At 36.8% G+C, this 26,053-nt stretch overlaps 1 protein-coding gene and 1 pseudogene across 1 annotated transcript; both read right to left on the reverse strand.

Annotated features, from left to right (window-relative positions):
* Positions 1 to 3,843: 3,843 nt before the first annotated feature.
* LOC102523215 lies at positions 3,844 to 4,423 on the reverse strand (annotated as a pseudogene).
* Positions 4,424 to 14,834: 10,411 nt separating this feature from the next.
* TUBA1A (tubulin alpha 1a) lies at positions 14,835 to 19,264 on the reverse strand. Its single transcript, XM_032492749.1, has 4 exons — positions 18,922 to 19,264; positions 16,678 to 16,900; positions 16,390 to 16,538; positions 14,835 to 16,025 (listed from the first exon to the last, which is right to left on the reverse strand). The coding sequence occupies exons 1-4, from the start codon at positions 18,922 to 18,924 to the stop codon at positions 15,045 to 15,047; spliced, it is 1,356 nt and encodes a 451-aa protein (XP_032348640.1). The 5' UTR covers positions 18,925 to 19,264; the 3' UTR covers positions 14,835 to 15,044.
* Between the last annotated feature and the right edge of the window lie 6,789 nt (positions 19,265 to 26,053).

Genomic DNA, 26,053 nt, shown 5'->3' on the forward strand with positions numbered 1-26,053 from the left:
AGATAAAATTATAAAATTCTTAAAAGAAAATATAGAAGTAAATTTTAATGACCTTGGGTCAAAGTCATCTTAGATATGACACCCAAAGCATAGACAACAAAAGAAAAAATAGATAAATTGGACTTCATCAAAATGAAAAACTGTGTTTCAAAGGACTCTATTAAAAATATTATGTATGTAATGTTATCCATTATATTCATTCCTACCAAGTGGGAGAAAATACTTGCAAATTATAAAGATTATAAGATATTCATAACTAGAACATGTAAAGAACTCTTACAACTCAATAAGACAAATAATTCAATTAAAAAATGAGCAAAGAATATGAATATATCTTTCTCCAAAGATAAAAAATGGTCAATAAGTACATGAAAAGGTGCTCAACATCATTAGCCATCAGAGAAGTATAAATCAAAACCCCAATGAGATACCACTTCAAGCCCACTGGGATGGCTACAATCAAAAACAAAGATAATAACTAGTCTTGGTGAGGATGTGGAAAAATTGGAATTCTTGTACACTACTGGTAGGAATGTAAATGGTACAACCACTTTGGAAAACAGTTGGGCAGTTCCACAAGATATTAAACATAGAGCCACCTATAAACCAGAAATTCCACTTCTAGGATTATACCCAAGAGAAATGAAAACATATGGCCATACAAAAACTCATACACAAATGTTCACAGCAGCTGTAGGAGAAGGAGAAATATTTTTCTTTTTACCCTTCTAGTTTCTTGTCTGGGGCTCTGAAACAAAAAACAGATTAATAAAAGAGAAACAAACTGAAGTTTATTAACATGTGTGTCATATATACATGGGAGAAAATCAGGGATAGTAACTTAAAGGTTTGGTTAAAACTTTGGCTTATATAGCACTTAGCAAAGGAATACATATTTAGAGAAGTATCAACACAAGAAAAAGACTGAGTCTTTAGGGATGGCAAGTTGTGGGAAGGTAAATATATGAGGACTAATGGAGGATAAAGGTTAGTTAGTAAAATTTGCTGTAGTGAATCTTCTGGTGCTCAGTGAATCTCTGAGCTGATAATGGTCTAGGGTTATCAGTGATTAACTTCTGTACAAATTTATGTCCTGCTTTTAGGCAAATAGGGAGAGGGCAGAGAGCTTGTTTTATATCTGCTTCTTCTTAATTGCCTTCAGTGCAAAATAATCCTTATGCCAAAGTTGGCATGTTTTGGGTTGGTGAATTCTATTCTGCACAGCATTATTTATAATAGCCAAAAATTGGAAACAATTGAAATGGCCATCAATTGATGAATGGATAAAGAAAATGTTGTATCTCCATACAATAGAATATTACTTGGCAATAAAAAGAAATGAAGTACACACTACAACATGGATGAACCTTGAAAATATTCTGTTTATATGAAATGTTCAGAATAGGCAAATTCATAGATACAGAACATAGATTAGTATTTGCCATAGTCTGGGGGAGAGTTTAATGGGGAGTGACTGCTAATAGGTACAGAGTTTAGGGTTTTTTGTAGATTATGAAAATGTTCTAGGCTTAGATGATTGTAATGGTTGCACAACCTGGTGAATATACTGAAAACTAAAATTGTGCACTGAAGAGTGAATTGTATGGTATGTGAATTATGTATTAAGTAACAATACAATTTGCTTTTTTATGAAGCAATTTTAAAATCGCTTATTTTAAAATTTCATGGCCTGCTGGTGTTTTCTGTAATAGTCTGGATCACTGAAAAGGAAATATTTAAAAAATATGTCTACTTGAGTTTTTTAAAAAGGAATAAAGAAGCCAGTTACAAACACCTACATATTGTATGATTCCAATTATTATTATCATTGTTATTGTTATTGTTATTATTATTATTATTATTATTATTATTATTATTATTATTATCACTCCCCCCCCCATGGCTTTATTCTTTGCGTATGGTGAGAAAAGGAGGAGGAGGGTGAAGCAAGGAAGTCACTCATCTGTGCTGTGCTGGTGGGGTGGTGGCAAAGATTGTTAGTTTGGAGTGGAATGTGGCAAGGGAGAGGACCTGTGGGTTGTTCTCTGAAGCCCCCACTGCCCAAAGTGGTGGAGAGAGACGGAGGGTTCTTATTCACAGAGAACTGTTGGCTTTTGGGAAACTTACCTGCCAGGTCAGGCAAAGCACTGGGGGCTGTTTGGAATGTCTGTCATCTTTTGGAGTTTACGAATGTATGCAGAACTGAGCAGCAGGGAAAGGGAAGAGTGGAGGGAGGTGGAAAGCGAACTCTGGCTGGAATCACACAGGGAGCCCCTGATGGGAAGGCACCCCTACAGGCTCTCATGACTCCATTTATGTGAAATGTCCAGAATAGGAAACTATATAGAGATAGAAAGTGGATTAGTGGTTGCTTAGAGCTAGGGGTTGCCTAGGTTACAGAGCTTCTTTTGGGTGGAGGGTTTAGGAGGAGGGGGGTGATAAAAATGCTCCAAAATTGATCGTGGTGATGGTTGCACAACTTTGGGAATATACTGAAAACCATTGAATTGTACATTTTAAATGGGTGAATTGTGTGGTATGTGAATTATATTTCAATGAAGATGTTATATTAAGAAAAAACCCCACAAGGGATAAAGAGTGAGGGGCAAGGTTAGCTTTGGGGTAGGTAGAGTGGGTATTAGTCTATCACTGTGTACTCTGATTTTAGTGATTCAAGATTTTTAAAATAGCTACCCAAAATATCATCTGTTTTGCCTAAGATGGGGCTTAAAATTCTTTTCCTGCCATTTTTTAAAAAGTTGACTCTAAGTCCTAAAAATTCCCTGTTTAAATACCAGTACTTTATCGAAAGATGACATCTGAAGAAATTGATGACTGTTTTTGCAGATACTAGTGGGCTTTTTGATAGAAATTAAAGCTTCGGGTAAGAGAATCAGAATGAATATAGGAGGGTATGGGTAAGGGTTGAGAGTAGCTCCCCACCGCCAAGCACTTTGTCCCATGTTGCCACTATTTCCTGTATAAAATGGTCCACAGGGACTTTTTTTTATTCTGTATTTTTGAAAAAAATCTTCTAATATGGTGCCATCTATGATATATTCTCTTTGTCAAGTGCATGCTTAGATGACATGTGAACGTGCACATAGAGTCTTTTGTGATTTTGATTGGAATTGTATTGAATCTGTAGATCAGTTTGAGAACAACTGACATTTTATGAGGTGACTCTCCCAAAAAAGGGAATAAGTATATAATTCCATTTATTTAAGTGTGTTTTAGTGTTTTTCAATAAAGTTTTATTAAAATACATCTTGCATATTGAGTAATTTTATCCCTGGGCACTTTATAAGTTTTTTGATACAATATTCTTTTTAAAGTTAAAATTTCTAATTATTTTTGGTATATGAAAATGCAGTTGATTTTTGTATATTTTTGTATCTAGCAATCAATAGTATTTTTTTTTTTTCTTTTCTCCTGGAACTTCTCTTACTTGTGTATTAGGCCTCCTGGATCTATCCTCTAAGTCTTGTGTTTTTCATCATGACTTCTGTTTGTATTTCAGCTCTTTGCTTTGAGATAGCTCTTCTGCTCGATTTTCCGGTAAGCATTCTCTCCTTTAATTCATCTGCAAATTGTTTTCCCAAGAGATCATAGTTTTTTATTCCAGAAATTCTTTATTTTTAGCCATTTTCATATATCCTTAAATGTCAACTCTTATTATTCATTAGGATTTACCTTCATATTTACCCTTTTTATTGCTGAATTTCTTCCTGCATTTAGGATTATTTTCCTTTTGCTTGAAGAACTCTCTTTGGTATTCCTTTAATGCAGTCTGCAGGTTCTCTCAATTATTTTTCTGAAAATGTATTTAATTTGTCTTCATTATTTTTTCACTTTAAGCAAAGTTTTTATTTTCAAGGAAAAAGTACATTTTCTCATTTTTTGTTCTTGGCATAAGTTTTAATTCTTTCCAGTGGAACCAAAACCTCCTGAACCAAAACCTCCTGAACCCCTTTCAGTGTCACCTAAAACCTGAGCTTCCTCTATCTCTGGATGAAAAATCCGTTCACAAATGAACTGTACAATTCGATCACCCATTTTCACTGCAAACTTTTCTTTGCCAAAATTAAATAGTACAACAACAACATTTCCTCTATAGTCTATGACACCAGCTCCAACATCTATGAGGTGTTTTGCAGCCAAGTCTGGACATGGAACTACTCTTCCATAGCACCCAGAAGGAAGGGCTACCGAATGTTGGTTTTCACAAGGGCTTTCTCCATAGGTGGTACTGTGTAATCATAGGCACTGTACAGGTCATAGCCACTGCGCACACAGATCTCTTGGTCCGGGCAGTGGCATGCTCTGAGAGCCCGGCAAAGTGGGGCCATATGCCGCCCTCTTCCGCCGCAGGCCAGGGCCTTTTGCTGGGGGAGATGACTTGTGTCTTTTGAGAGCAGAGCATGGCAGGGCAGAAAGTCTGTCTTCATTTTTGAAAGGCTTTTTTTTTTTTTAAAGTATAACTGCTTGTTCATATTTTCTAGTTGTTTTTTGCTGCAGGATTGGTCTGCAAGAAACTTCACCATCACTGAAAGCAGAATTCCCTAGAGAATAACTTTAAAAATAAAACAACTGAAGAAAAGCAGTGATACTCAGAGCCTACTTTATTTGCCTTTATGTAAATATTGTGTCAATGTCAACAAAGATGATTTTCTGTTTACCTTTGAGATGCCTTGAGATTCAAAGACATCAGTTGTTTTAATTCTTCATTAAAAACTTATCCTCTTGTTGGTCTTATTTCTACTACCTCTACTATTTTCTTTATTCTCTCCCTCCACTATCCCCTTAATAATTCTGAGAATCTTCTAATTTGGCTTAGGCAAGATATGTCGAAACTATCCCATTAAATTGTATCTGCTGGTGTTAAAATGATGGCTCACTCTCTCCCTTTAGTTCTAAAGAATAAGGTAATCATTAATGAGACGAGTGAAAATATTCCTTAGCTTGATTTCCCAATACTAAATCTCAAGTAATCTTTTTAGTTTTTATACAGTTTTTATAATAGCTTGATAGTGTATCTTTGTAACAAAGCCTACAACAATTTCCTATTCTCTTGAAATGTCTAAAAATAATAAAATATATTACGTGATCTTGCTCTGTCTAGCCAAGGCTGATGGACCCACAGAAGAAATTCTAACCCAAACTGGGCCAGTGAGATCCTTGCTCCCAGGAATTTGACATTTGCAGTAATTAAATACAGGGACAAAGTTTTTAGACCTGAGTAATATGATACACGGCCTTTAAGATGGCCCCCATTGTACCCCTCCTTCTAGTATTCATGTCTTTATGTAATGTTCTCCCCTTGACTATAGGTTGGACCTAGTGAGTCACTTGTATTTTTGCTGTTGTTTGTTTTTGTTTTTGTTTTTTTCTGGGAGGGACAGAATTAGGTTTACTTATTTATTATTATTACTGATTTTATTTAACAGGGGTACTGGGGATCAAATGTATGACCTTGTGCATGCAAAGCAAGCACTCTGCCACTGACTGAACTATACCCTCCCCACTGTGATTCACTTCTAATAGACTACAGCACAAGTAATGAGATGTTGTTTCTGAGGCTAGGTTGCAAAAAGACTATGGCTTCTGTTTCAGGGCCTCTCTTTTGCTTTCTTGCTCTGAGGGAAATGAATTGCCATGTTGTGCTGCCCTTTGAAGAGACTCCTGTATCAGGGAACTTTGGGAGGTCTCCAGCTAACAGGCAGCAAGGAACTGAGGCCCTTGACTGCAAGCTGTTCAGGTACTAAATTCTGCCAACAATCATGGGTGTGAGATTGGAAGTGAATCCTCCATCAGTTGAGTCTTCAGATTGGACTACAGCCCTGGCCAATTGTATGACTGAAATCTCATGAGAAATCTTTTACCGGTAGAACCCAGCTTGGCTGCACCCATATTCCTGGCCCTCATGTCATCTCTTCAACTACTCCTGCTCTAGTCTTTCTAGTATGGCATTCCAACTGACCAGCTTCCTTTGTTCTCCCCTTGTTTTCCTGTATTTCCTTCATCAAGGGCTTCCCCATGAGTTCTGGTATATAATTCATTTGGTCTACTCTCTTGTATATAGTTACTCATCTGGATCCTTCCTTCTGTGATATGCTGCAGCAAGGATTTCTATGAATGCCACCCAGAATCCTGGGTTTTTCTTCCCCCTCTAGGTCAGACCTTGGATATCTTGGCCTTCAACATCCTGGACACTTGAAGGAGCATTTAGCTGTTGTTTCCCTAAATAATGCCTAACATGGGAGCCAGATAGTCTGCCTAGTAGGCCTTGCCTGGGTCTCTGATGTATTCCCTTTGAACTATTTCTGGGTACGTGGGCCTGATCTCTTTAAGCTCCTTTTTTCCAGGGTTAGCTTCTCTTTGCTGTATTATCTTAGACCCTTCTGATTCATTATGTCTGCTACTGGGTTGGACTAGTGGTCTAGAGTATTGTCATTCTCCTTCCACCTCTCTTCCCTACCCCATCCCATTCATCAGATGGAAACCATGCCCTATGTCTCAGTCACTTTTTTTATCCAAACTCTACCTAGATAGGTGATATCTCAGTTTCAAATCACACTCACTTCCCACCATGACTACACTATTTATGATTGTAGTTAAATACATCCAGCTGTTTCGTGTATGCATCTGTGTTTTTACCACATTTTATGGTATAGGACTTTGGGTTTGTTTTTGTTCATTCCTCTGTGTATAATTTTTATATGTATATATTTTCTCATGATCATATGTGTATATATATATATGTATAAGTATATATATATATATATAATTTTTTTTAAGTGGAGGTACTGGGATCTGAACCCAGGACCTTGTGCATGCTAAGCACACAGTCTACCACTGAGCTATTATTACCCTCCCTCAGCTTTTTGTTTTGTTTTTGTTTTTGTTTTATATGTATATTTTTTTGTGAAGTGTTTGGGCCTTGTCTTAAAATACTACCTAAACTTGCTTCAGAGTAGAGGAGGGCTGGTCCAGTAAGTTTTCTCATTTTTCACCTGAGGTTGTCAGTCCCATTAGATTGCTAAAGCATATGACCTTTCATTTAATTGCCGAATTCAGTAGCTATAGTCTACTTACATAGGGCAAGAGATTATAGTCTTAAGCACATTGCTGCTAATATCTATGAAAAACACTGAAAAAAAGAATAATTATGAGGTGTTTTCTACAGAATATTCAGTGTTTCATTCCTCTAGTGGTTTTAATTGTTTTGGAGAATCTGATGAAAATTGTGTATTTCCTCTCCAGATGTGTGGATAAGTCCTGTTTCAGATATCTATTGCTGTGTAACAAACTGCCCCAAAACTCACTGACTTTAAACAAAAGTTATTTATTATTTATTACGAGTACATGGGTTATGGACAGTTTTTCTGTTTCATGTGGTGGCATCTGGTTAACTCATAGTTGCATTCAAGTGGGATTTCAGCTGAGGTGGGAATGCCTAGGATGGTCACATTCCCATTTTGGGGGTCTTTGTTCTGGCTATTGGATGGGGTACCCTGGTTCTTTTCCATATGACCTCTCTTAGTGAAAACAGACTGCCAGAATTCTTAAGGGCTTGACCTGGATTTGGCATAGCTTCTCTTCTGTCACATTCTATTAGTTAAAGCAGTCTTAAAGCCAACTGAGTTTGTAGGAGAGAGGAATAGACCCCACCTCTTGATGGGAGAAGTAGCTTATACCTATAGGGATGAGAGAAATGGCTAGTAGCTATCTTTGGTGACAAGCTACCATGAGCATGGTCACACAGAATTTTGCATACAACATTAGGGAGTTCATCAACCCATGAGAACCATTAGTGAAGTACCCTATGCTTTCCAGAGCCCTAGGTTAAGAATCTCTGCTTTAAATATAAACCAAGTATAATTTATCCCAGAAATGCAAAGTTGTTTTCATATTCAAAAGGCAATGAACCCAATTCACCATGATAATAGAGTAAAGGAAAAAAACCCATATTATCATTTCAATAGATGCATGCAGAAAAATTTTTTGACAAAATCCAACATCCATTTATTAAAAAAAAATTCTCAGCAAACTAGGAATAGAAAGAAACTTTAATCTGATAAAGAGCATCTAAGAAAAGCTGGAAGCTAACATCTTCTTAATGATAAAATATTAAACATTCTCTAAGACTGGAAACAAGACAAGGATGTCTGTCCTCACCACCTGTTCATCAATAATGAACTCTTGCTTTAGGTACTCTAAATTCTGTCTCTGAATTAAGCTAGATCATCAAAGGCCTACTTACCTGGACTGCACGAGATAGGCTTCTGGTAGAATAACTTTCTTTTTTTTCCCTGGAATGTACTCTAGTGTGATGCCACAGTCTATATTGAAAAATGCATAATATGACTCAACTGCTTTTTCTTCTTTTTAGATTCTACTTCAGCAAAACTCAGAAACTAATAACCAATTCACATCCCTCCACCTTCTTCTCTCTGAAGAAGGCAGTTCCCCAGAACAAAAAGTCTGTGGCTTGATGATCATCCATCATCTCCAGGTTTTATACTTAGGCAGCCAATGGCCTGGTAGTCGGTTCTCCAGACTCAAAGGTCTCAGAGGCAATAGAAGAAAGTAAAAGGAAACTCTCATTTCAAAGATAGTGAATCCTTCCCACACCTCTTTCCCTCTACCCACAACCTCCCACACTCCCAACCTGAATAAAAAGATAGTAGAGGACAATGTATAGGTGAGAGATGCAGTGAAGGAATTGCAAAATCCCTCCCTGGAAGGAGGACAAGTGGAAAGACCAATCAAGGCTTGTTGCCACAAAATGATGGTTGGAAACATGAGACTGGTAAAAATCCAAGGAGAAAATATTTCACCTTCAGCCCATTCCCAAGTCTCTAGTGAACTTATATTAAAGATAATATAAGACTCCAAAACATTGCTGGTGGGGGTGAAAATGCACATCATCAAATAGAACCTGGTAGCACATTGGAAGAATGAATAATCACCATGACCAAGCTTTTTGTACTGGAAATGCAGTGATGATTCAGCATTAGAAATGCTTTTAAAATAATTCATTATATTGTGTTGAAGGAGAAAAATCATATCAATCTCCAAATATTACTAGAAAGACAATCAAATTCAATATTTATTCTGATAAAAATTCTTAGTAATATATAAATAATATAGATATTCTTATTTAAGATATATTCTTTCCATATATTTGATTCAAAAAGTTATAAAACATATGTCTTGAGGCCACAAGTTACATTTCAATTAAATGAGAAAAAAGGAATAAGATGAGCACTTTAGCCACTACTATTATTATTATTTTACTTTCTAATATGAAGGAATTATTATATGCAGGATAATTATAAAATTTATATGATGTTCTCAAGATAAAATATTCTTTTTGCTGTCAATTTTTTAATTTTAACTTTCTCAAGATTATTATAACCTCATAGATTAAATAACGAGATAAATGTGTTTAAAATTAATAACCCAAATAAAAAATGAGCAAAGGACTTGAATAGACATTTCTCCAGAGACAATATCCAGATGGCCAATAAGGACATTAAAAGATACTGAACATCAGTAATCATTTGGGAAATGTAAACCAAAACCATATTGAGATACTACCTCTTATCCATTAGAATGGCTACTATAAAAAAGCAAAACAAAAACCAAAACGGAAAATTACAAGTGTTGGCAAGGATATGGAGAAAATATAGGGAAAAAAATTTCTGTAGGAAATAGCATGGCAGTTCCTCAAAAAAGTTAAACATAGAATTACCATATGATCCAGAAATTCCACTTCTGGATATATACCTCAAAAAATTGAAAGCAGGGTCTGGAAGAGATATTTATATACCCGTGTTCATAAAAGCATTATTTCCAATAGTGAAAATGTGGAAGCAGCCCTAATGTCCATCAATGAATGAATGGATAAACAAAATGTAGTATGCGTATACAATGGAATATTATTCAATCTTAAAGAGGAAAGAAATTCTGATGCATACTATAACATGATGAACCTTAAGAATGTTATTCTAAGTGAAATAAGCTAGTCACAAAAAGACAAATACTGTCTGATTCTATTATTTGAGGTGTCTAGAATAGACAAAGTCATACAGACAGAAAGTAGAATGATGGTTGCCAGAGGTGAGGGAAAGTGGTGTGGGGGATTGTTGATTAATGGGTATAGAGTTTTAGTTTTGTAAGATGAAAGGAATTAGGAAATTGGTTGCATGACAATGTGAAAGTACTTGACATTACTTAACTGTACACTTAAAAAATGGTTAAGATGGTAAATTTTATGCTATGTGTATTTTACCACAATTAAAAATAAAGTAAAATGCTAATTAAACTTACAAGCTTTGGCACAACAAAGGAAACCATAAGCAAAACAAAATGACAGCCTATGGAATGGGAGAAATATTTGCAAATGATGCGACTGACAAAGGCTTAATTTCCAGAATACATAAACAGCTCATACAGCGTAAGAACAAAAAAACAAACAACCCAATCTAAAAATGGGCAGAAGGCCTAAACAAGCAATGCTCCAATGAAGGCATACAAATAGCCAATAGGCACATGAAAAAATGCTCATTATCACTAACTATCAGAGAAATGCAAATCAAAACTACAGTGAGGTACCGCCTCACACTAATTAGAATGGCCATCATTAAAAAGTCCACAAACTGTTAATGCTGGAGAGAGTGTGGAGAAAAGGAAACACTCCTACACTGCTGGTGGGAATGTAGTTTGGTGTAGCCATTATGAAAAACAGTATGGAGATTCCTCAAAAAACTAAAAATAGACTTATCATATGATCCAACAATCCCACTCCTGGGCATATATCTGGAAGGAACTCTAATTTCAAAAAATACATGTGCCCCAGTGTTCATAGCAGCACAATTTACAATAGCCAAGACATGGAAACAACCTAAACAGTCCACTGACAGATGACTGGATAAAGAAGCCGTGGTATATTTACACAATGGAATACTCCTCAGCCGTAAAAAAAGAATAAAATAATGCCATTTGCAGCAACATGGATGGACCTAGAGAATGTCATTCTAATTGAAGTAAGCCAGAAAGAGAAAGAAAAATACCATATGATATCACTCATATGTGGAATCTTTAAATGAAAAAAGACACAAACAAACTTACTTACAAAATAGAAGCAGACTCAGAGACATAGAAAACAAGCTTATGGTTACCAGGGGGAAATGGGTGGAAAGGTGGAAGTTCAAGATTCGTAGTTATTAACTCCTATATATAAAATAGATATACAGCAAGTTTCTTCTGTATAGCACAGAGAACTATATTCATTATCTTACAGTAATCTATAATTAGGGAAAATAATATGAAAATGAGTATATGTATGTATATGTATGACTGAAACATGCTGTACAGTAGAAATGGACACAACATTGTAAAATGACTATACGTCAATTAAAAAAATAAAATTAACTTAAAAAATAAAGTAAAATGAATAATGTATAAAAATAAGCAAAACAAAGTGTTTTAACATTATTTAAACTCTAATCTTAAAAACATGTCCTTATAGATTTATAAAATTTGAATTTATTTATGGCACTGTATTTTATGTTGAAAGTAGTTTGTAATTGAGAAAATATAATACCAAAGGCTTAAAATCTCATTCTCTCAAACTGTTTAAGTATGCTGTCAATTGCATACTTAATAAATAATAATAAATATTAAAACATTTGAAGTTTTTTAAAATACTGAGTCATCTTCATTGTGCTCTTGTTTGTATTCTATTTAGTATCCATAATCTGTTCATTTTTTCCTAAGTGTTTTGTTCTGTATTTCATTTTGGATATTATTTGTTGTTATGGCTTCAATTCATTAATCTTTTCTTCTGTGGTATCTAATCTGCTGTTCATCCCATTCAGTATTTTTTTAAATCTCAGATGTATTTTTCATCTCTAGAATTTTGATTTTGATTTTTCCCCATATCTCTACTTAAAATTCATCCACTTTCTTGAACATATGTCATATAATAATAATAACTTTTAAGGTTTTATATACTAATAACATAAATGAATTATTTTATTTATTCTAATATATAGTAGTTTCAAAATAACAATATCAATATTATTAATAGCACTATGATTACTGAATGATTACTGAAACTTTCTTTTTTGGAGTTCCTTTTTTCCTTAGGCTATGTCTTACTATGAATGTACAATCAAATTACTATGTTTTTAAGTCTCTTGAAATAATTCTCCACTCTGTAGTTAAGCCACCAAATTCATACATGGTTAGATTCATTTGTTTCATTTTGCTTTTAACTGTCAGAAATTTTTTCCACCTTGATTTAATTCTTTCTTATAATACATAATACAGTTATATGTTTCGGTAGTCAAATGATATAACAAATACACTCAAAGAAGTGTGTTTAGACCATATTCTCTCCCTCTGCAGGTAACTATTTTTTAGTTTTTGGTTTATGCTTCCATTGTTTGATTGTGGTAAGACAAACAAACATAAAATTTACCATTTTAACTTTTTAAAAATTGAAGTTAATTTACAGTATTGTGCAAGCTTCAGGTGTACAACCTAATGATTCAGTATTCTAATAGATTGTATTTCATTTAAAGTTATTACAAAATAATGGCTATATTTCCCTGTGCTGTATAATATATCCCTATTGTTTACATTTTAACCCATTTTAAGTGTACAATTCAGTAGCATTGAAATACATTAACACTGTTGTGCAACCATCACCACTGTTCATCTCTAGAACTTTTTTATCATTACAAACAAAGAAGCACAACACTTCCCATTATATCGTTCCCCCTAGCCCCTAATAACCACTATTCTACTTCCTGTCTATGAATTTGACTACTTTAGTTAACACGTAAGTAGAATCAGATGACATTTGTCCTTTTGTGTCTGGCTTATGCATAATGTCCTCAAGTTTCATCCATGTTATAGCATGTGTCAAAATTTCCTTCCTCCTTGAGGCTGAATAATATTCCATCATATGTATATTACATTTTGTTTATTCATTTATCCATCAATGGATATTAGGGTTACTTCCATCTTTTGGTTATTGTGTATGATGCTTCTATGAGCATAGTTATACAAATATCTGAGTCCCTGCTTTCAATTCTTTTGGGTATTTACCCAGAAATGGAATTTCAGGATCATAAGGTAATCTGTTTAATTTTTTTAGTAACTGCCATAAAGTTTTACATTCTTTTTTAAACTAAAGTAAAACTATTATGAGCTCATGGATTTTAACAAATTTTGTATTCTTCAAACCACTTCAATCACTATTGTTTTCAGTGCTAACATTGTACCATCAATGGGAGCCCCTTAAATCTGACTCGTGTCCTTTTGATTTGACTTTAATCTTTGATATCTTCCTTGCTTTCTGGAATGAGAAAATATTTGAGCCTGAACTTATTTATTTCCTGCTCTAGGCTTGGAGTCAGTCATTTCTCTAAAATGTCCTGGTTCCTTTCAGTGAAAAATGATGTCTGGAGACCACCATCTAAGTGCTGGAGATACTACTGCTGCATTGGTTCTTGGCATTTTCAGTGGACAAAGCTATAAATTTTTTTTCTTTCATAATAGAAAATACCTAACAAATTCATACTGATATTTATAATTAAAATTAGGATCATAGGGCTTTTATTTAACATCTATGATTTTATATCTCTTTTATCATACACTTTATTCATTTACCCAATAATCATTGTACATCTACCACTTCCCTTATACTTTGCTGGGTGCCGGGAATGTACATTAAAAACTTAACACTTGATCTAATTTCTAGTTTTTCATCTGAATGAGTGAGGACTTTTACTTTTGTGTATCAATCTGTTTGCATTAGCTTTAGTTAAAACTGCTGAGCAATACTAGATTGGTTTTAAAATTAGTTTATCTTGGCTTATTTCTAATTTTTCATTATTTCCATTAACTTACATTAAACTCAGATTCCAGTAGCTACAATACTGTTATACCCCTTAGTTGTCTGTGTCAAGGTAAAAATAGATTAAATAGGTAGTTAATAACAAAAAAACAACTTCATCAATCCTAGATATTATTCCAGAACAAGATAATGTGATGGCCTAACACAGCTTGCTGTCCTTGGGTCCTTAGCCTTTTGGTCAGTTGAAATGGCAGCTGAACTCTATTGCTGAAGAAACCCTTGGTCCAAACTGTTTCACTGTATGTGCTGACGCCTACAATGGCACTATTATAGTTGTGTTTTTTGAAGTTATTGGCCCATATTAAAAATGAATACCCTTGGAGAGTTGAAGTTCAGATATATAGTTAAGACACTAGAGTGAACAAACGTATCAGGCTTTTCCAGTGTGACGCTGAAAATAAGTTTCGAAAGAAGAATTAGGTTTAGCACAGTGGGCAATTGCTTGGAGAGAGCACCTTCTTTTGAGAACCTGGGGAAGAGGAAGCATGATGGCACCTAGACACTCGCCAAGGACATGAAGAACATAAAAATAAGCTTATAAGACCTGATGATGCATTTGGAATATTCACCATTTTATGTTAGTTGTTTGAGACTCAGTAGTCAACCAGACTTTGATTGTGCATTAACAAATATCACTTCTCAAAGAACTAGCAATTTAAGTTACTATTATAATGGAGTCAAAACTTAATAGTATGGATATTAGCTAATGGTAGTTTTTAGATATGCATTTTATATTTTACAGATAAGTTTTATAATATACTAAGACAATAAGTCATTGCTTAGTGTGTGTGTGTATATATGTATATATATATATATAACAGTCAACAGTTATTCTTTTTTACTCAATGTATTGAATACATGAAAATTTTCAGACACCCAAATACAAAACACAAGACTGAGCTCATTTAAGACAGGGAATACTTTATTCACATCCATCAGAGAAATGGATAGCTTGGGCCTGTAACAAAGCGTTGTGTTTTAAAGCATAGGTCAGTAATTGTATATGAGTATACACTGCTACATACAAATTAACTGATCAGACCACAACTTTTCAATGCTTAAAACAGAATAAGCTTCCCTGTAAAAGCAGCACCTTTGTGACATTTTAACTTTAGTATTCCTCTCCTTCTTCCTCTCCCTCTCCTTCAACAGAATCTACACCAACCTCCTCATAATCCTTCTCAAGGGCAGCCATGTCCTCACGGGCCTCAGAAAACTCTCCTTCCTCCATGCCCTCACCCACATACCAGTGAACAAAGGCACGCTTGGCATACATCAGGTCAAACTTGTGGTCCAGGCGAGCCCAGGCCTCAGCAATGGCTGTGGTGTTGCTCAGCATGCACACAGCTCGCTGTACTTTGGCCAGGTCTCCACCAGGTACCACCGTGGGAGGCTGGTAATTAATGCCAACTTTGAAGCCAGTGGGGCACCAGTCCACAAACTGGATGGTACGCTTGGTCTTGATGGTGGCAATGGCAGCATTGACATCTTTGGGGACCACGTCACCACGGTACAACAGGCAGCAAGCCATGTATTTACCATGGCGAGGGTCACATTTCACCATCTGGTTGGCTGGCTCAAAGCAAGCGTTGGTGATCTCTGCTACAGAAAGCTGTTCATGGTAGGCTTTCTCAGCAGAGATGACAGGGGCATATGTGGCCAGAGGGAAATGGATGCGAGGATAGGGTACCAGGTTGGTTTGGAATTCTGTCAAGTCAACATTCAGGGCTCCATCAAATCTCAGGGAAGCAGTGATGGAGGACACAATTTGACCTATCAACCTATTCAGGTTTGTGTAGGTTGGGCGCTCAATATCGAGGTTTCTACGACAGATGTCATAGATGGCCTCGTTGTCTACCATGAAGGCACAGTCAGAGTGCTCCAGGGTGGTGTGGGTGGTGAGGATGGAGTTGTAGGGCTCAACTACAGCTGTGGAAACCTGGGGGGCTGGGTAAATGGAGAACTCCAGCTTAGACTTCTTGCCATAATCGACAGAGAGACGTTCCATCAGCAGGGAGGTAAACCCAGAACCAGTTCCCCCGCCGAAGCTGTGGAAAACCAAGAAGCCCTGAAGACCTGTGCACTGGTCAGCCTGTTGGAAAAGAGGAGTAGAGAAAACACAGTTACTGCTTTTTGAGATACAATCATAGTAATCATAGTAAATATTTTCACTTTCCATTAATTCCAAAGATTTAGATCTTATTTTGACAAGAAATGCTTTTTTAAAAATGCAGACCTTCCTGAAATGATTCTGCATTCCTTTATTAAAAAAATCTTCATTCATATTTATAAGATGACACCAGACAGTTCATATTTTAATGGAATTTAAAAAAAACTATAAGGAAATAATTAACATCACTTTGTTACATTTTAACCCTGTGTTTAAAAAAAAAAGCATATTTCAAACATCTCTCTTAGGTTCATTAATCTACTTTATTCCTGAGAATCAAACATACCAGTTTCCGAATTCGGTCCAAGACGAGGTCAATGATCTCCTTGCCAATGGTGTAGTGACCGCGGGCATAGTTATTGGCAGCATCTTCTTTGCCTGTGATGAGCTGCTCAGGGTGGAAGAGCTGGCGGTAGGTGCCAGTGCGAACTTCATCTGGAAAAGGAAGACAAAGCAGCCACTCATCACTAACAACCTGCACAAGTCTGCTCAACCCCGGGGCATCAGTGGAACCCCCAGGACACCTCTTGCACCAGACCCTAGGATCTCACTTGGGTTACTGAGGTCAACTCACCAATGACTGTAGGTTCCAGGTCTACGAACACTGCCCTGGGCACATGCTTGCCAGCGCCTGTCTCACTGAAGAAGGTGTTGAAGGAGTCGTCTCCTCCCCCAATGGTCTTGTCACTTGGCATCTGGCCATCGGGCTGGATGCCATGTTCCAGGCAGTAGAGCTCCCAGCAGGCATTGCCGATCTGGACACCAGCCTGGCCAACGTGGATGGAGATGCACTCACGCTGTGGGATGGAAAACAAAAAAACAGTAAAAGTAGGTTATATTAGCATTTGAATTTTCAGTAAATTTCTGAAACTACTTCTAGTAATGTACAAGTATTCTTCATTTATCTGAGGTCATATCCATAACACAACAGAAACAAGGAAAAGCACCAGCTACAAATGCTGCAGATGGGTGTGGTCTGAATAATAATTATGTTGCACTATGTAGCACATGGTGCAAGCCCATTGTTCCACAGCCATGCTTGAATGGAAGACTTTTCATATTTAAGAAATATTCAAGCACAGATTTTGTAAAATGAAGTAAATTAAATTCAGTTTAATATTACTGCCTCCTTCCCCTTTAAATAAAGACTAGAATTTCTTCTAAATAGGACTTGGTATTTCAACATGGACATCTGTACTGCAGCTGAGGCTACAGGCCACACCCTTTTGCAGTCGATCTGCAGTACCCATCATTACTAAGGGTTTAGAAGCTAAACAAGGACTGCCTCCCGCATTGCTGCATTGCTGCATTTGCTGTGTCTGGTGCCAGCCTGTACTGTCTGCTACATTATTTAAAAGAGCAAGCTCTATTTCCAGCAACTGCCTACATGATCTCATTGTGCAATTCTGCCAGTTTTCCTCCTCTGCCCCAGCCTGGGACCATATCCCTAAATTGAAATGAATTAATAAAGATGCAGTAGAACAAAAGACAGCTGGACAAGCATATAAGTCTTCTTTGTCTGCAGCATTTTCATTACTTTTTTTAAGAAAGTTTTTCCAGAATCTTCTCCACTGGAAAAAAACTGAAAAATTATTAGTATCTCTAAAACAGTTTCTAAATTAGAAATAAATAGCACACGAGAAGCTACCAAACAATAAAAGCCCAGTGAAAGGATAATGAATTTTTTTTTAAACAAAATAGTATTTTCATCCCGAGATTCTCTACCCACCACAGAATATTCATACTTATTACATTTAATAGTGATTGTCTTCTCTATGGTCTTTATGGCTACAACTTCCTTTGTCTATCCATTGTCCATTCACTGACAAATGGGGGCGGGGCGTGGAAGGGCGTTTCCCTGGGTCCTCAACATTAGGGCAGCCTGGTTCACAAAATGGGCTTTCTCCCTCGGTGAATGTGCAGCCAAGTAAGACAGACACACACAAGTCAGGACGAGGCGGCCCCAGACTAGACATTAAAGGGCTTGTCAAGTGAATTGTGATTTCGCTCCTGAAGAAAAAACATATTTCACCTAAGTTTTAACAGTGAATGAAAAACCTCTTAACGCCTACGTTCCGCAATGACGAAAGGCTTTTATTAAAACTCTCTGACTGAGGAGGCTTAGTGAGGGCGAACCCCGCCCTGTGGCTCCAAGGCCAGAGAAGCAAGAAACAAACAACTCCGCCCCTGCGCCGCCTTGTCGCCTGCCGCCACGGGCTCCAAGAGAAACCAACCATTTTCCCCGTTAATACATGGGTATCTTTCTAAAACACAACGAACTGGCGAGAAATCTTTTTATACTAACCGAGATTCCGCATTGTCGCCGTCCTTCTCTCACCCTCCTCCCAGCTACACTAACCGACCCGGTCTTTTTGGTCGACTCCTCTCCCTGCCCCTGGGGAACAACGCGAGGAAGAAAAGGGCCTCTCCGAGTCCACGAATACCGTGCTCACACGTTGGGGCTGTGAAGGCGACGCCACGATCGCTTTCTCTGCCCCAGGCCCTTTCATCAGCGACAGATGGGCTGCTTGCGGCTCCCAAGGGCTCGGATAACAAAAACTCCCTCTGCGCCGCCTTTGTTCTTCCCCACAGTTAGGCTGCGCCCTGGACGCAGTTCTGGCTGGGTTCTTGCACCCTGCACTGCGGCGACGGCTGAGCTCAAGGATTTGGGGCAGACAAAGCTAAACCTCGCAAACAAAGCATAAAGCTACCCTTATCCAAACAAGCTGTAGAGGAAAAGGGGGTTACAGTTTCCAAGTAGACACTGGGGCACTGACCCCACCCAACGGTCACGAATTGCTGGAGAAAATATTCTTACCATAGTTGCTGTTTTGCGGCTGCCGAGGAGATGGCGGAGAGGAGGAGGAGAGGTTGTTGCTTCTTACAGCGCGACTCTTAAGCGGTCGATGTAAGAGAACCTGCGGCACATGGGCGGATGCGGCTCCCTATATACAGCTCGGTCACCATGGGGATGGGCTGGGGCCTTTTCCTGTTGGTCCAGACCCCTCAATCTGCCCAGAGAAGCCACGACAGGAGAGTGTTGATTGGTGCAAGCGACATGGGATGAGGTAATCTCTCCCCCACCCCCTTTTCCCTAGCATCCATAGACTGTTTGCATCCTTCAGACAAAGAGACCGTGCAAAAACAGCCGAGCATCCATTACGGGGTGGGGTTGGGAAGGGGTGGGGGGAGAAAAAAAAAAAGGTAACTGGAATTGGATGACTTTATATTGTTTAAGCTTCAAACTACAGTTAAAATCATCAGTGTAAGGTTTTCCCCAACATTTAATCGCAGAATTTGTCTTAAGATGATGTATTTAATGGAAATTTACTCCCAGCCCTTCCCTCAAATTACATTAAACTCGACTGTATTCGGTGAAGACTCAACATCTCTAATTGCTTTAAAAATAAAATAGGAGAGAATGGGGATGATGCTTAAAATAGCATGGGTAAATGCTATTTTTTTTAATTTAAAAAAGATTCACTAATGGGGCCATCCAAAATGGTTTCTGAGGTTCAAGTAATTTATTTTCAGTCCTTCTTTTGCACCCCTCCCCCAAACAGCTAAACAAAAACAGAAGATGGAAAGAATAACTATCCTAGATATGGAAGCACACGAGTAGTTCTAACATGATATAATTAAGATCTAATGAACATGCTATATTTGATCTACTAGAAATAATCCTTTACCAGAAGTCTATGTAATATGAGTTATGTAGTATATTGTTCCTTAAAATGAATCATCTTTCCTGATAAAGAATTGAGAAAATACAAGAAGAAAGAATTGCGTTCAGAAGCTAGTACTACCTGTGCATGGAGTTATATTCTGCATTGTTCTCTCTTCTGGAAAGGAAAAATAACTGAGACACCTAATTAAAAAGGAGGAGAACTGTGTATGTAAAAAAGAAGACTATTTGTGATGGTGTCTCCTTCCACAGACAGCTGTGTAGTTGTCAGCTCAATAACTGCATTTTTCTTTTTTGTGTAGTTCTTGTGAGAGTTCGGTAAATTCCCCTTCTCAGGATAGGGCTTCTAACTGTGGGAATTGTAGCCAGCTTCATACCGTTGCTATTCAGCTAGAGACTCTGGTGGTTGCTCATTTGCCTCTTGGGACAAAAGGCTTTGCTTTCACCCCTAGGAAATGGATTGCAGTAACATTCTTTTGCTATTTAGAAAAGTTCCATTATCAGTCAGGATGGGTTATGCAGCATATGACTCTGAACTGGGTACCACTTGACATTGCTAATGAAATTTCAGAGGTAAAGATGTTTGTTGTGGCCACTGAAGTTGAAAATTTGTATTTTGGTGAATAATTTTTCCTTTCGGTTTTCAGTGACAGATTTTCAGGGTCTGCAGCACCATTTATAGTGCTCTGCAGAGCCCATTCATTCTTGCTGGGCTGGCAGGCAGAGCTGGGCGTGGGAGGGAGGGACTTGAGACAGCTGCTGCAGGTTGTAGTGTGACAGTGGCGGCCATGAATTTTTCTAGCCTGCTAGCTTCAGCTCTGCTTTACTTGTTCAAATTTGCTGCAGTAGTCTTCCCAAAGGGAAAAAAATGAAACCTAATACACAAATAATTTTATCTGGTTCTTGCATATTTTATAGGAAGAATAATCTTCATCATCTTATCTCTATCCCTTTAGCAAATATAAGTGTATTTCAGTAGACAGGGAGAATTAAGGATGATTTGAATGCTTTTCTCTGAACCCAGAAATACAGTTAACCAAAATAAGAATTAAATGGCATAGGGAAGTATAAGGATTAATAGGTAGCTTACTGAAATTACTTCTTTCAAAATTTTAATAATGAAATAAATCAGACACGGCTGGACTATGGTTAAGTGTACAAACCTTTTTGGAATGAGAGGGTCATGGTCTTAGATTTTACTTTCTTAACAGTATAAAAGAAATATGTCATTTCCCCAATAGTCTCAGTTCTTTATGCAATTTACAGTGGATTAAATAAAAGACAGGAGGGTTCATGCAATTGATTCTTTGTAATTCTATCTCAGAGCCTCTCATGTAAATGAGGATTTTTCTTCTCCCCTTGGGCATAAGTAACAATAAGATCTAGGTCAGAAATAGACTATTTGAGCACTGATAATCTTAAATGTATAAATGAGATAGCAGGGAAAATAACTAATCTGTTCTTTTTATTCCTCATTATCTGCATGCAAACTATGGGAAGCAAAATTTTTTTTACTAGATCACTTCTTATATTTACTGCCAACTTCTTTAACAGCAGTATACATGTACAAATATTCTACTAATATATTATTTCCTGTCCACAGTAAAATTAGCATATAACACTTTTTCTTTCATAATATTTGTGGAATTTAAATTATTTGTGTGTTTACATCTCTCCTCCATTAAAATGTGAATCCTAGTCCGTGGCAAATTGCCTAGCATATGGTAGATAACATATATGAACAACCTCTCTCCGTGCATATTTTCATTAACTATTATCATGGTTAGTAATTTAAAGGTATTTAATGACATATTTTACCTTATTTATTCAATAAGCATTTTCTTGATGTCTACAATAAGCCCTTGACTTAGTGTGGAAGATTCAGAAGTAGTAGCATGGTCTCTTTTCTCTATAATCTTCCAGTCCAATTGAAGAAATGAAACAAGTACCTGTATGTAGGTTTAAGAATGGCACGTGTTTGTGTGTGTGTATGGGGAGGAGACTTGTAGAATACATTGCATGACCCCATGTTTCATAACTTATATAGAAAACAAGAGAGTTATCTAACACATTTTTTCCTACTTCTTCACCTCCTATTTATCCTAAATACATTTCACTGTGTATTCTGCTTGTACCTACAACTCCTTGAAACCGAATGCCCTCCATGTTTGTTGCTAAATCCACTGGACAGTTTTTGGTTCTTGTTGACCTGTGATAAGCTTTGTCACAGTTACCTGTTACCTCTTTCTCGAGACACTTTCTTCCCTTGGCCTTAATAACTATGTATCTTCTGGGTTTCTCTCCTACATATTTTGTTTCTTCTCAGTCTCTGCTGGTTCTTCCTGTTCTCCTAATCTTCGAATGTTGGAGTTCCTCAAGGTTCAATCCTAGATTTTTTCCTCATTTTATTCTATGTGATCTCACCCACTCCTGGTACATGGCAAATACATTCATTCCCAAGGCTGCAGATCCTTTCTATATGCCAATGACTTCTTGACATCTCTTGTTAGATCCAGATCTTATAGTAAACTTCCAATCTCTGGCTGAGTTTCTCACGTGTATCCCAAGTTGAACTAGTTATCATCCCACACACATGCACCTCCTACAAGTTTCTCTTGCTCAATAAATAGAGCAGCACACATCTGATTTCTCAAATCAGAAATGAAAATTACTCTTGACATTTTCCTTTCCTTTTCTAAACACCATAGAATCAGTGACAAAGTCCTGTCAAGTCTACCTCTTAAATATCTCTCAAATATTATTCTTTTCTCTCCATCTCTACTGCCTCCACTCTGATGAGTGCATCATCTTTTGCCTGGACAACCTCAGTGCCCTTCTAGGTTTCCTCTACATTTACTCACTCCTACCCCTGCCATACAACAGCCAGAGTGATCTTATTATAATGCATATCACAGATCATGTCACATCATACACTTATAATATGCCAATTTTAACAATATAAATCCATGAGTTCATAAAAACATCACCACAAAGCAAAAGCAAAATTTTAAAAAGAAAATAAGTGAATTAAAAATAATCATGTGATAACGTTGCACCATTGGAAATAACTAGGGCACCAACTCCATACTCTATACATTGGCAATCAGATAATCAAATAAGGAATTGAGCATTTGTCCTGCATTTCCTGTACAAACTGTATTTCAATCTAACCAAATGACCCTTATTAATTAGAGAAAATCATTATTTTATAGAGCAATGCCAGCTTGTATATGTGGAAGTAATAGTAGAATTAGAAAAATCACCCTTTACATCCTCTAATGAAATAATTTATTCAGGCAAAGATCATCAGTGGATGAAAGCTCAGATGAAATCCTGATGGGGAATGTTTTGATGAAGGATTAATCTATTACTGTTTGAACTCACTAATCAATCATAGCATCACTAAAAGTGGGACAGTTATACCTTATGAACCTAAGATGTAATCCAATAGGAAGTACACAGCATCACCAATGAAGTGATCTAGCAGAAACAATTATGCTGAATCTAATTAAGCCTTTAGAGCCAACTTCCACTTATAGGAAAATTAGTAGATAGGGAAACAAATCAGATGACATCATAAGGAGGAAAACACAACTGCAGAGTGTGGGACATTCTACAGGACAAATTACCTTGTTTCTGCATAAGTCAGTGGTAGAATGGGGTGGAAAAGGTGGGAAAGGGGGACAGATCTAGATTAGAAGAGACTTTGGAGACTAACTACTAAATATAATAAGAGGTCTTGTTTTGATCCTGATTTGAACAAACTAAATCTAAAACATTTTGGAGATAACCAGGGAAATTTGACTATGGACTAGTCAATTATATAATACAACAAATTACCGCTAATTTAATTAGGTATGATAACGGTAGTGTGGTTATATAAGAAAATTTACATAATTTTTAGAGATGCATGCAGAAGTACGGCAAGTTAAGTGAAATAAAGTCTAAGGTTTGTTTTAAAATACTTCAGCAAAGAAAAAAGAGGGAGAAAGGGAGATTATAGCTCAGGGATAGAGCACCTGCTTAGCATGCACAAGGCCCTGGGTTCAATCCCCAGTACTTCCATTAAAATAAATAAATAAATGAACCTAATTAACTCCCCCCAAATATAAAAAGTAAATTTTTTAAAAGGTAGGGAATGACAGATAAAAGATTGGGGCAAAAATCTTGCTGAATTTTAATAATGGGTATATGGAGTTCATTATACTTTTTCCTCCATTTTAAGTATGTTTGAAAATGTTTTAATTAAATTTTAAAGGATATAAAAAAGAGGAAATTGTGGATGCTGAAGACAAATTTCATCTACTTCACAATTTATTCTGTACTGCCTTGAATGGAAAGTTATAGAAATTTCAAAGGAAGGAAAAAGTCCTTATATTATGGTCTACGGTTTATCATGAAAACCTTTATTGGGAATAGTGACTTTTAACTGAATGGGAAGAGAGTAGAGTGAATACTTTAACTAGGGAAAATAATACTAGCAAAGACATAGTATGATGATGACCTGGTGCCTATATAAGGGAAGGCAAAGAAATTGACTTTAGGGCATGCAACAGAATTGTGGGTGATGTGTCATGTGGGGAGAGTGGAGCTAGTTAATGAAGCATTTTGAACTCCATTCTGAAGAAGGAATTTGGGCTGAGTTCTCACACAAAGACCGTGTGAAGCCTTTATATTCTTATAGAAAAGAATGTTGGGAAAGGAACAGCATTTTTGTAAAGTTACCTGACAGGTAAGTGGAGTAGGGAAAGAGACTGGAGGTAAGTGGACCAATAAGGAGGTTATGGTAATAATCTAAGCAGAAGGTGTCAAACCACTGTAATTACAGTGGGAATAGATGGAAAGGGATAATAGAAGAGATCGTCCAAAGGAAGAATTCCTGTAATGATTGGTGGGACACAAGGTAAAAAGGAAAGGGTCAAAATTAATCATTAAGGTTTGAACTTGGAGAACTAAGAGAATGAAATGGTAGTAGTGCTCTTTACAGAAATAGGGAAGTTGAGAAGGGATACATATCTGAACAGGAAATTTGTATATGTGTTGTGGGGAGGGTGTTGAGGGCAGTACCCATCAGTCAGTGTGATCTTACAAGTTGAATGTTTCAGTATTTAAAGTGATAGAGGAATGAGTGGCAAAGTCTTGAAAGCCACTGGGAATCTGATTGGCACTGCTCAGAGAAAGGTCAGGATTTGAGGGGTGGCAGTGTATATTTGAAACCTAATGACAGCAGCATTATATGCCAGTGGTATTGTATAAGAATACAATTCTCCAAGTGTAACCCAGAATTTCAAGTTATGCTGCTGAATGGGCAACACGATTCAGGTGCAGTTGTGTTCACCAAGTGAAAAGCCTTTCTTTTTTTTTTTTTGTATTCTTTATTTTGAAAAATCTTTATTGAAAAATAACATACATACATAAATTTTCACCAATCATAAACGTACAATTTGATGAATTTTTCAAACTTATTGTTACTAGTGTGAACAGCATGCAGTTCAAGAAACGAAACATTATCACTATCTGAGAGGCCTCCCTCTTGTTCCCCTACTCTGTCACTATCTGCTGTCAAAGGTCATCTCCCCTGACTTCTAGCACAATAGATTCATTTTGCCTGTTTTTGAAGTTTGAATAAGTGGAATATACTCTTTTATATGTGGGTTTCTTCTTTCAATCTTTGTGAAATTTACCCATACCATTGAATGCACTTTTCTGTATGTTTGGTGTGATGTAGGGATTAAGATTTATTTTTTTCTCCACATGGTTATCCAGTTGACCAAACACTATTTATTTAGAAGACCATCCTTTCTCCACTGGACTGCAGTGACACTTTTGGAAACTTGATTATATATACATATATATGTATATATAGGAAGCCTCCTCTCTTTCTAGCTGATATAGGTTTCAACTTAATTATTTTCTAAATGATTAAATCTTTTTTAACCCAAGTGAAACTCATATGGATGAGCAATCCTATATGCTTCAGACATTTATTCATTTGTGTCTTCTTTTTAGAAACACATACTGATTGCCTCCTAAGGTGCATATATTGGGCCAGGCATAGTCTAGGGTATTAATAGGTGTTTGTTTGTCTAAGATTTAATTGGACATAATACATTCTGATAAATCCAAGGAAGAGGCATGACATGATCCTGTGCAAAGAGATCTATGTTACCTATAACCTCCAGGTCTTTGGTCAGGGGTGTGGTATAGAGGATGCAGGAAGGCTTCCTGCAAGAGGTGATACTTGAGACTGTCTTGAAAAATGAAT

This window comes from Camelus ferus, chromosome 12, assembly GCF_009834535.1.
Source record: "Camelus ferus isolate YT-003-E chromosome 12, BCGSAC_Cfer_1.0, whole genome shotgun sequence".
In the NCBI taxonomy this organism is placed as follows: domain Eukaryota; kingdom Metazoa; phylum Chordata; class Mammalia; order Artiodactyla; family Camelidae; genus Camelus; species Camelus ferus.

Coding starts and splice junctions, on each gene's coding strand:
- TUBA1A (XM_032492749.1), bottom strand. Junction 16,539..16,677: donor CCTGGAACCTACAGTCATTG/GTGAGTTGACCT, acceptor TTCCTTTTCCAG/ATGAAGTTCGCACTGGCACC. Junction 16,026..16,389: donor TGGACCGAATTCGGAAACTG/GTATGTTTGATT, acceptor CTTTTCCAACAG/GCTGACCAGTGCACAGGTCT.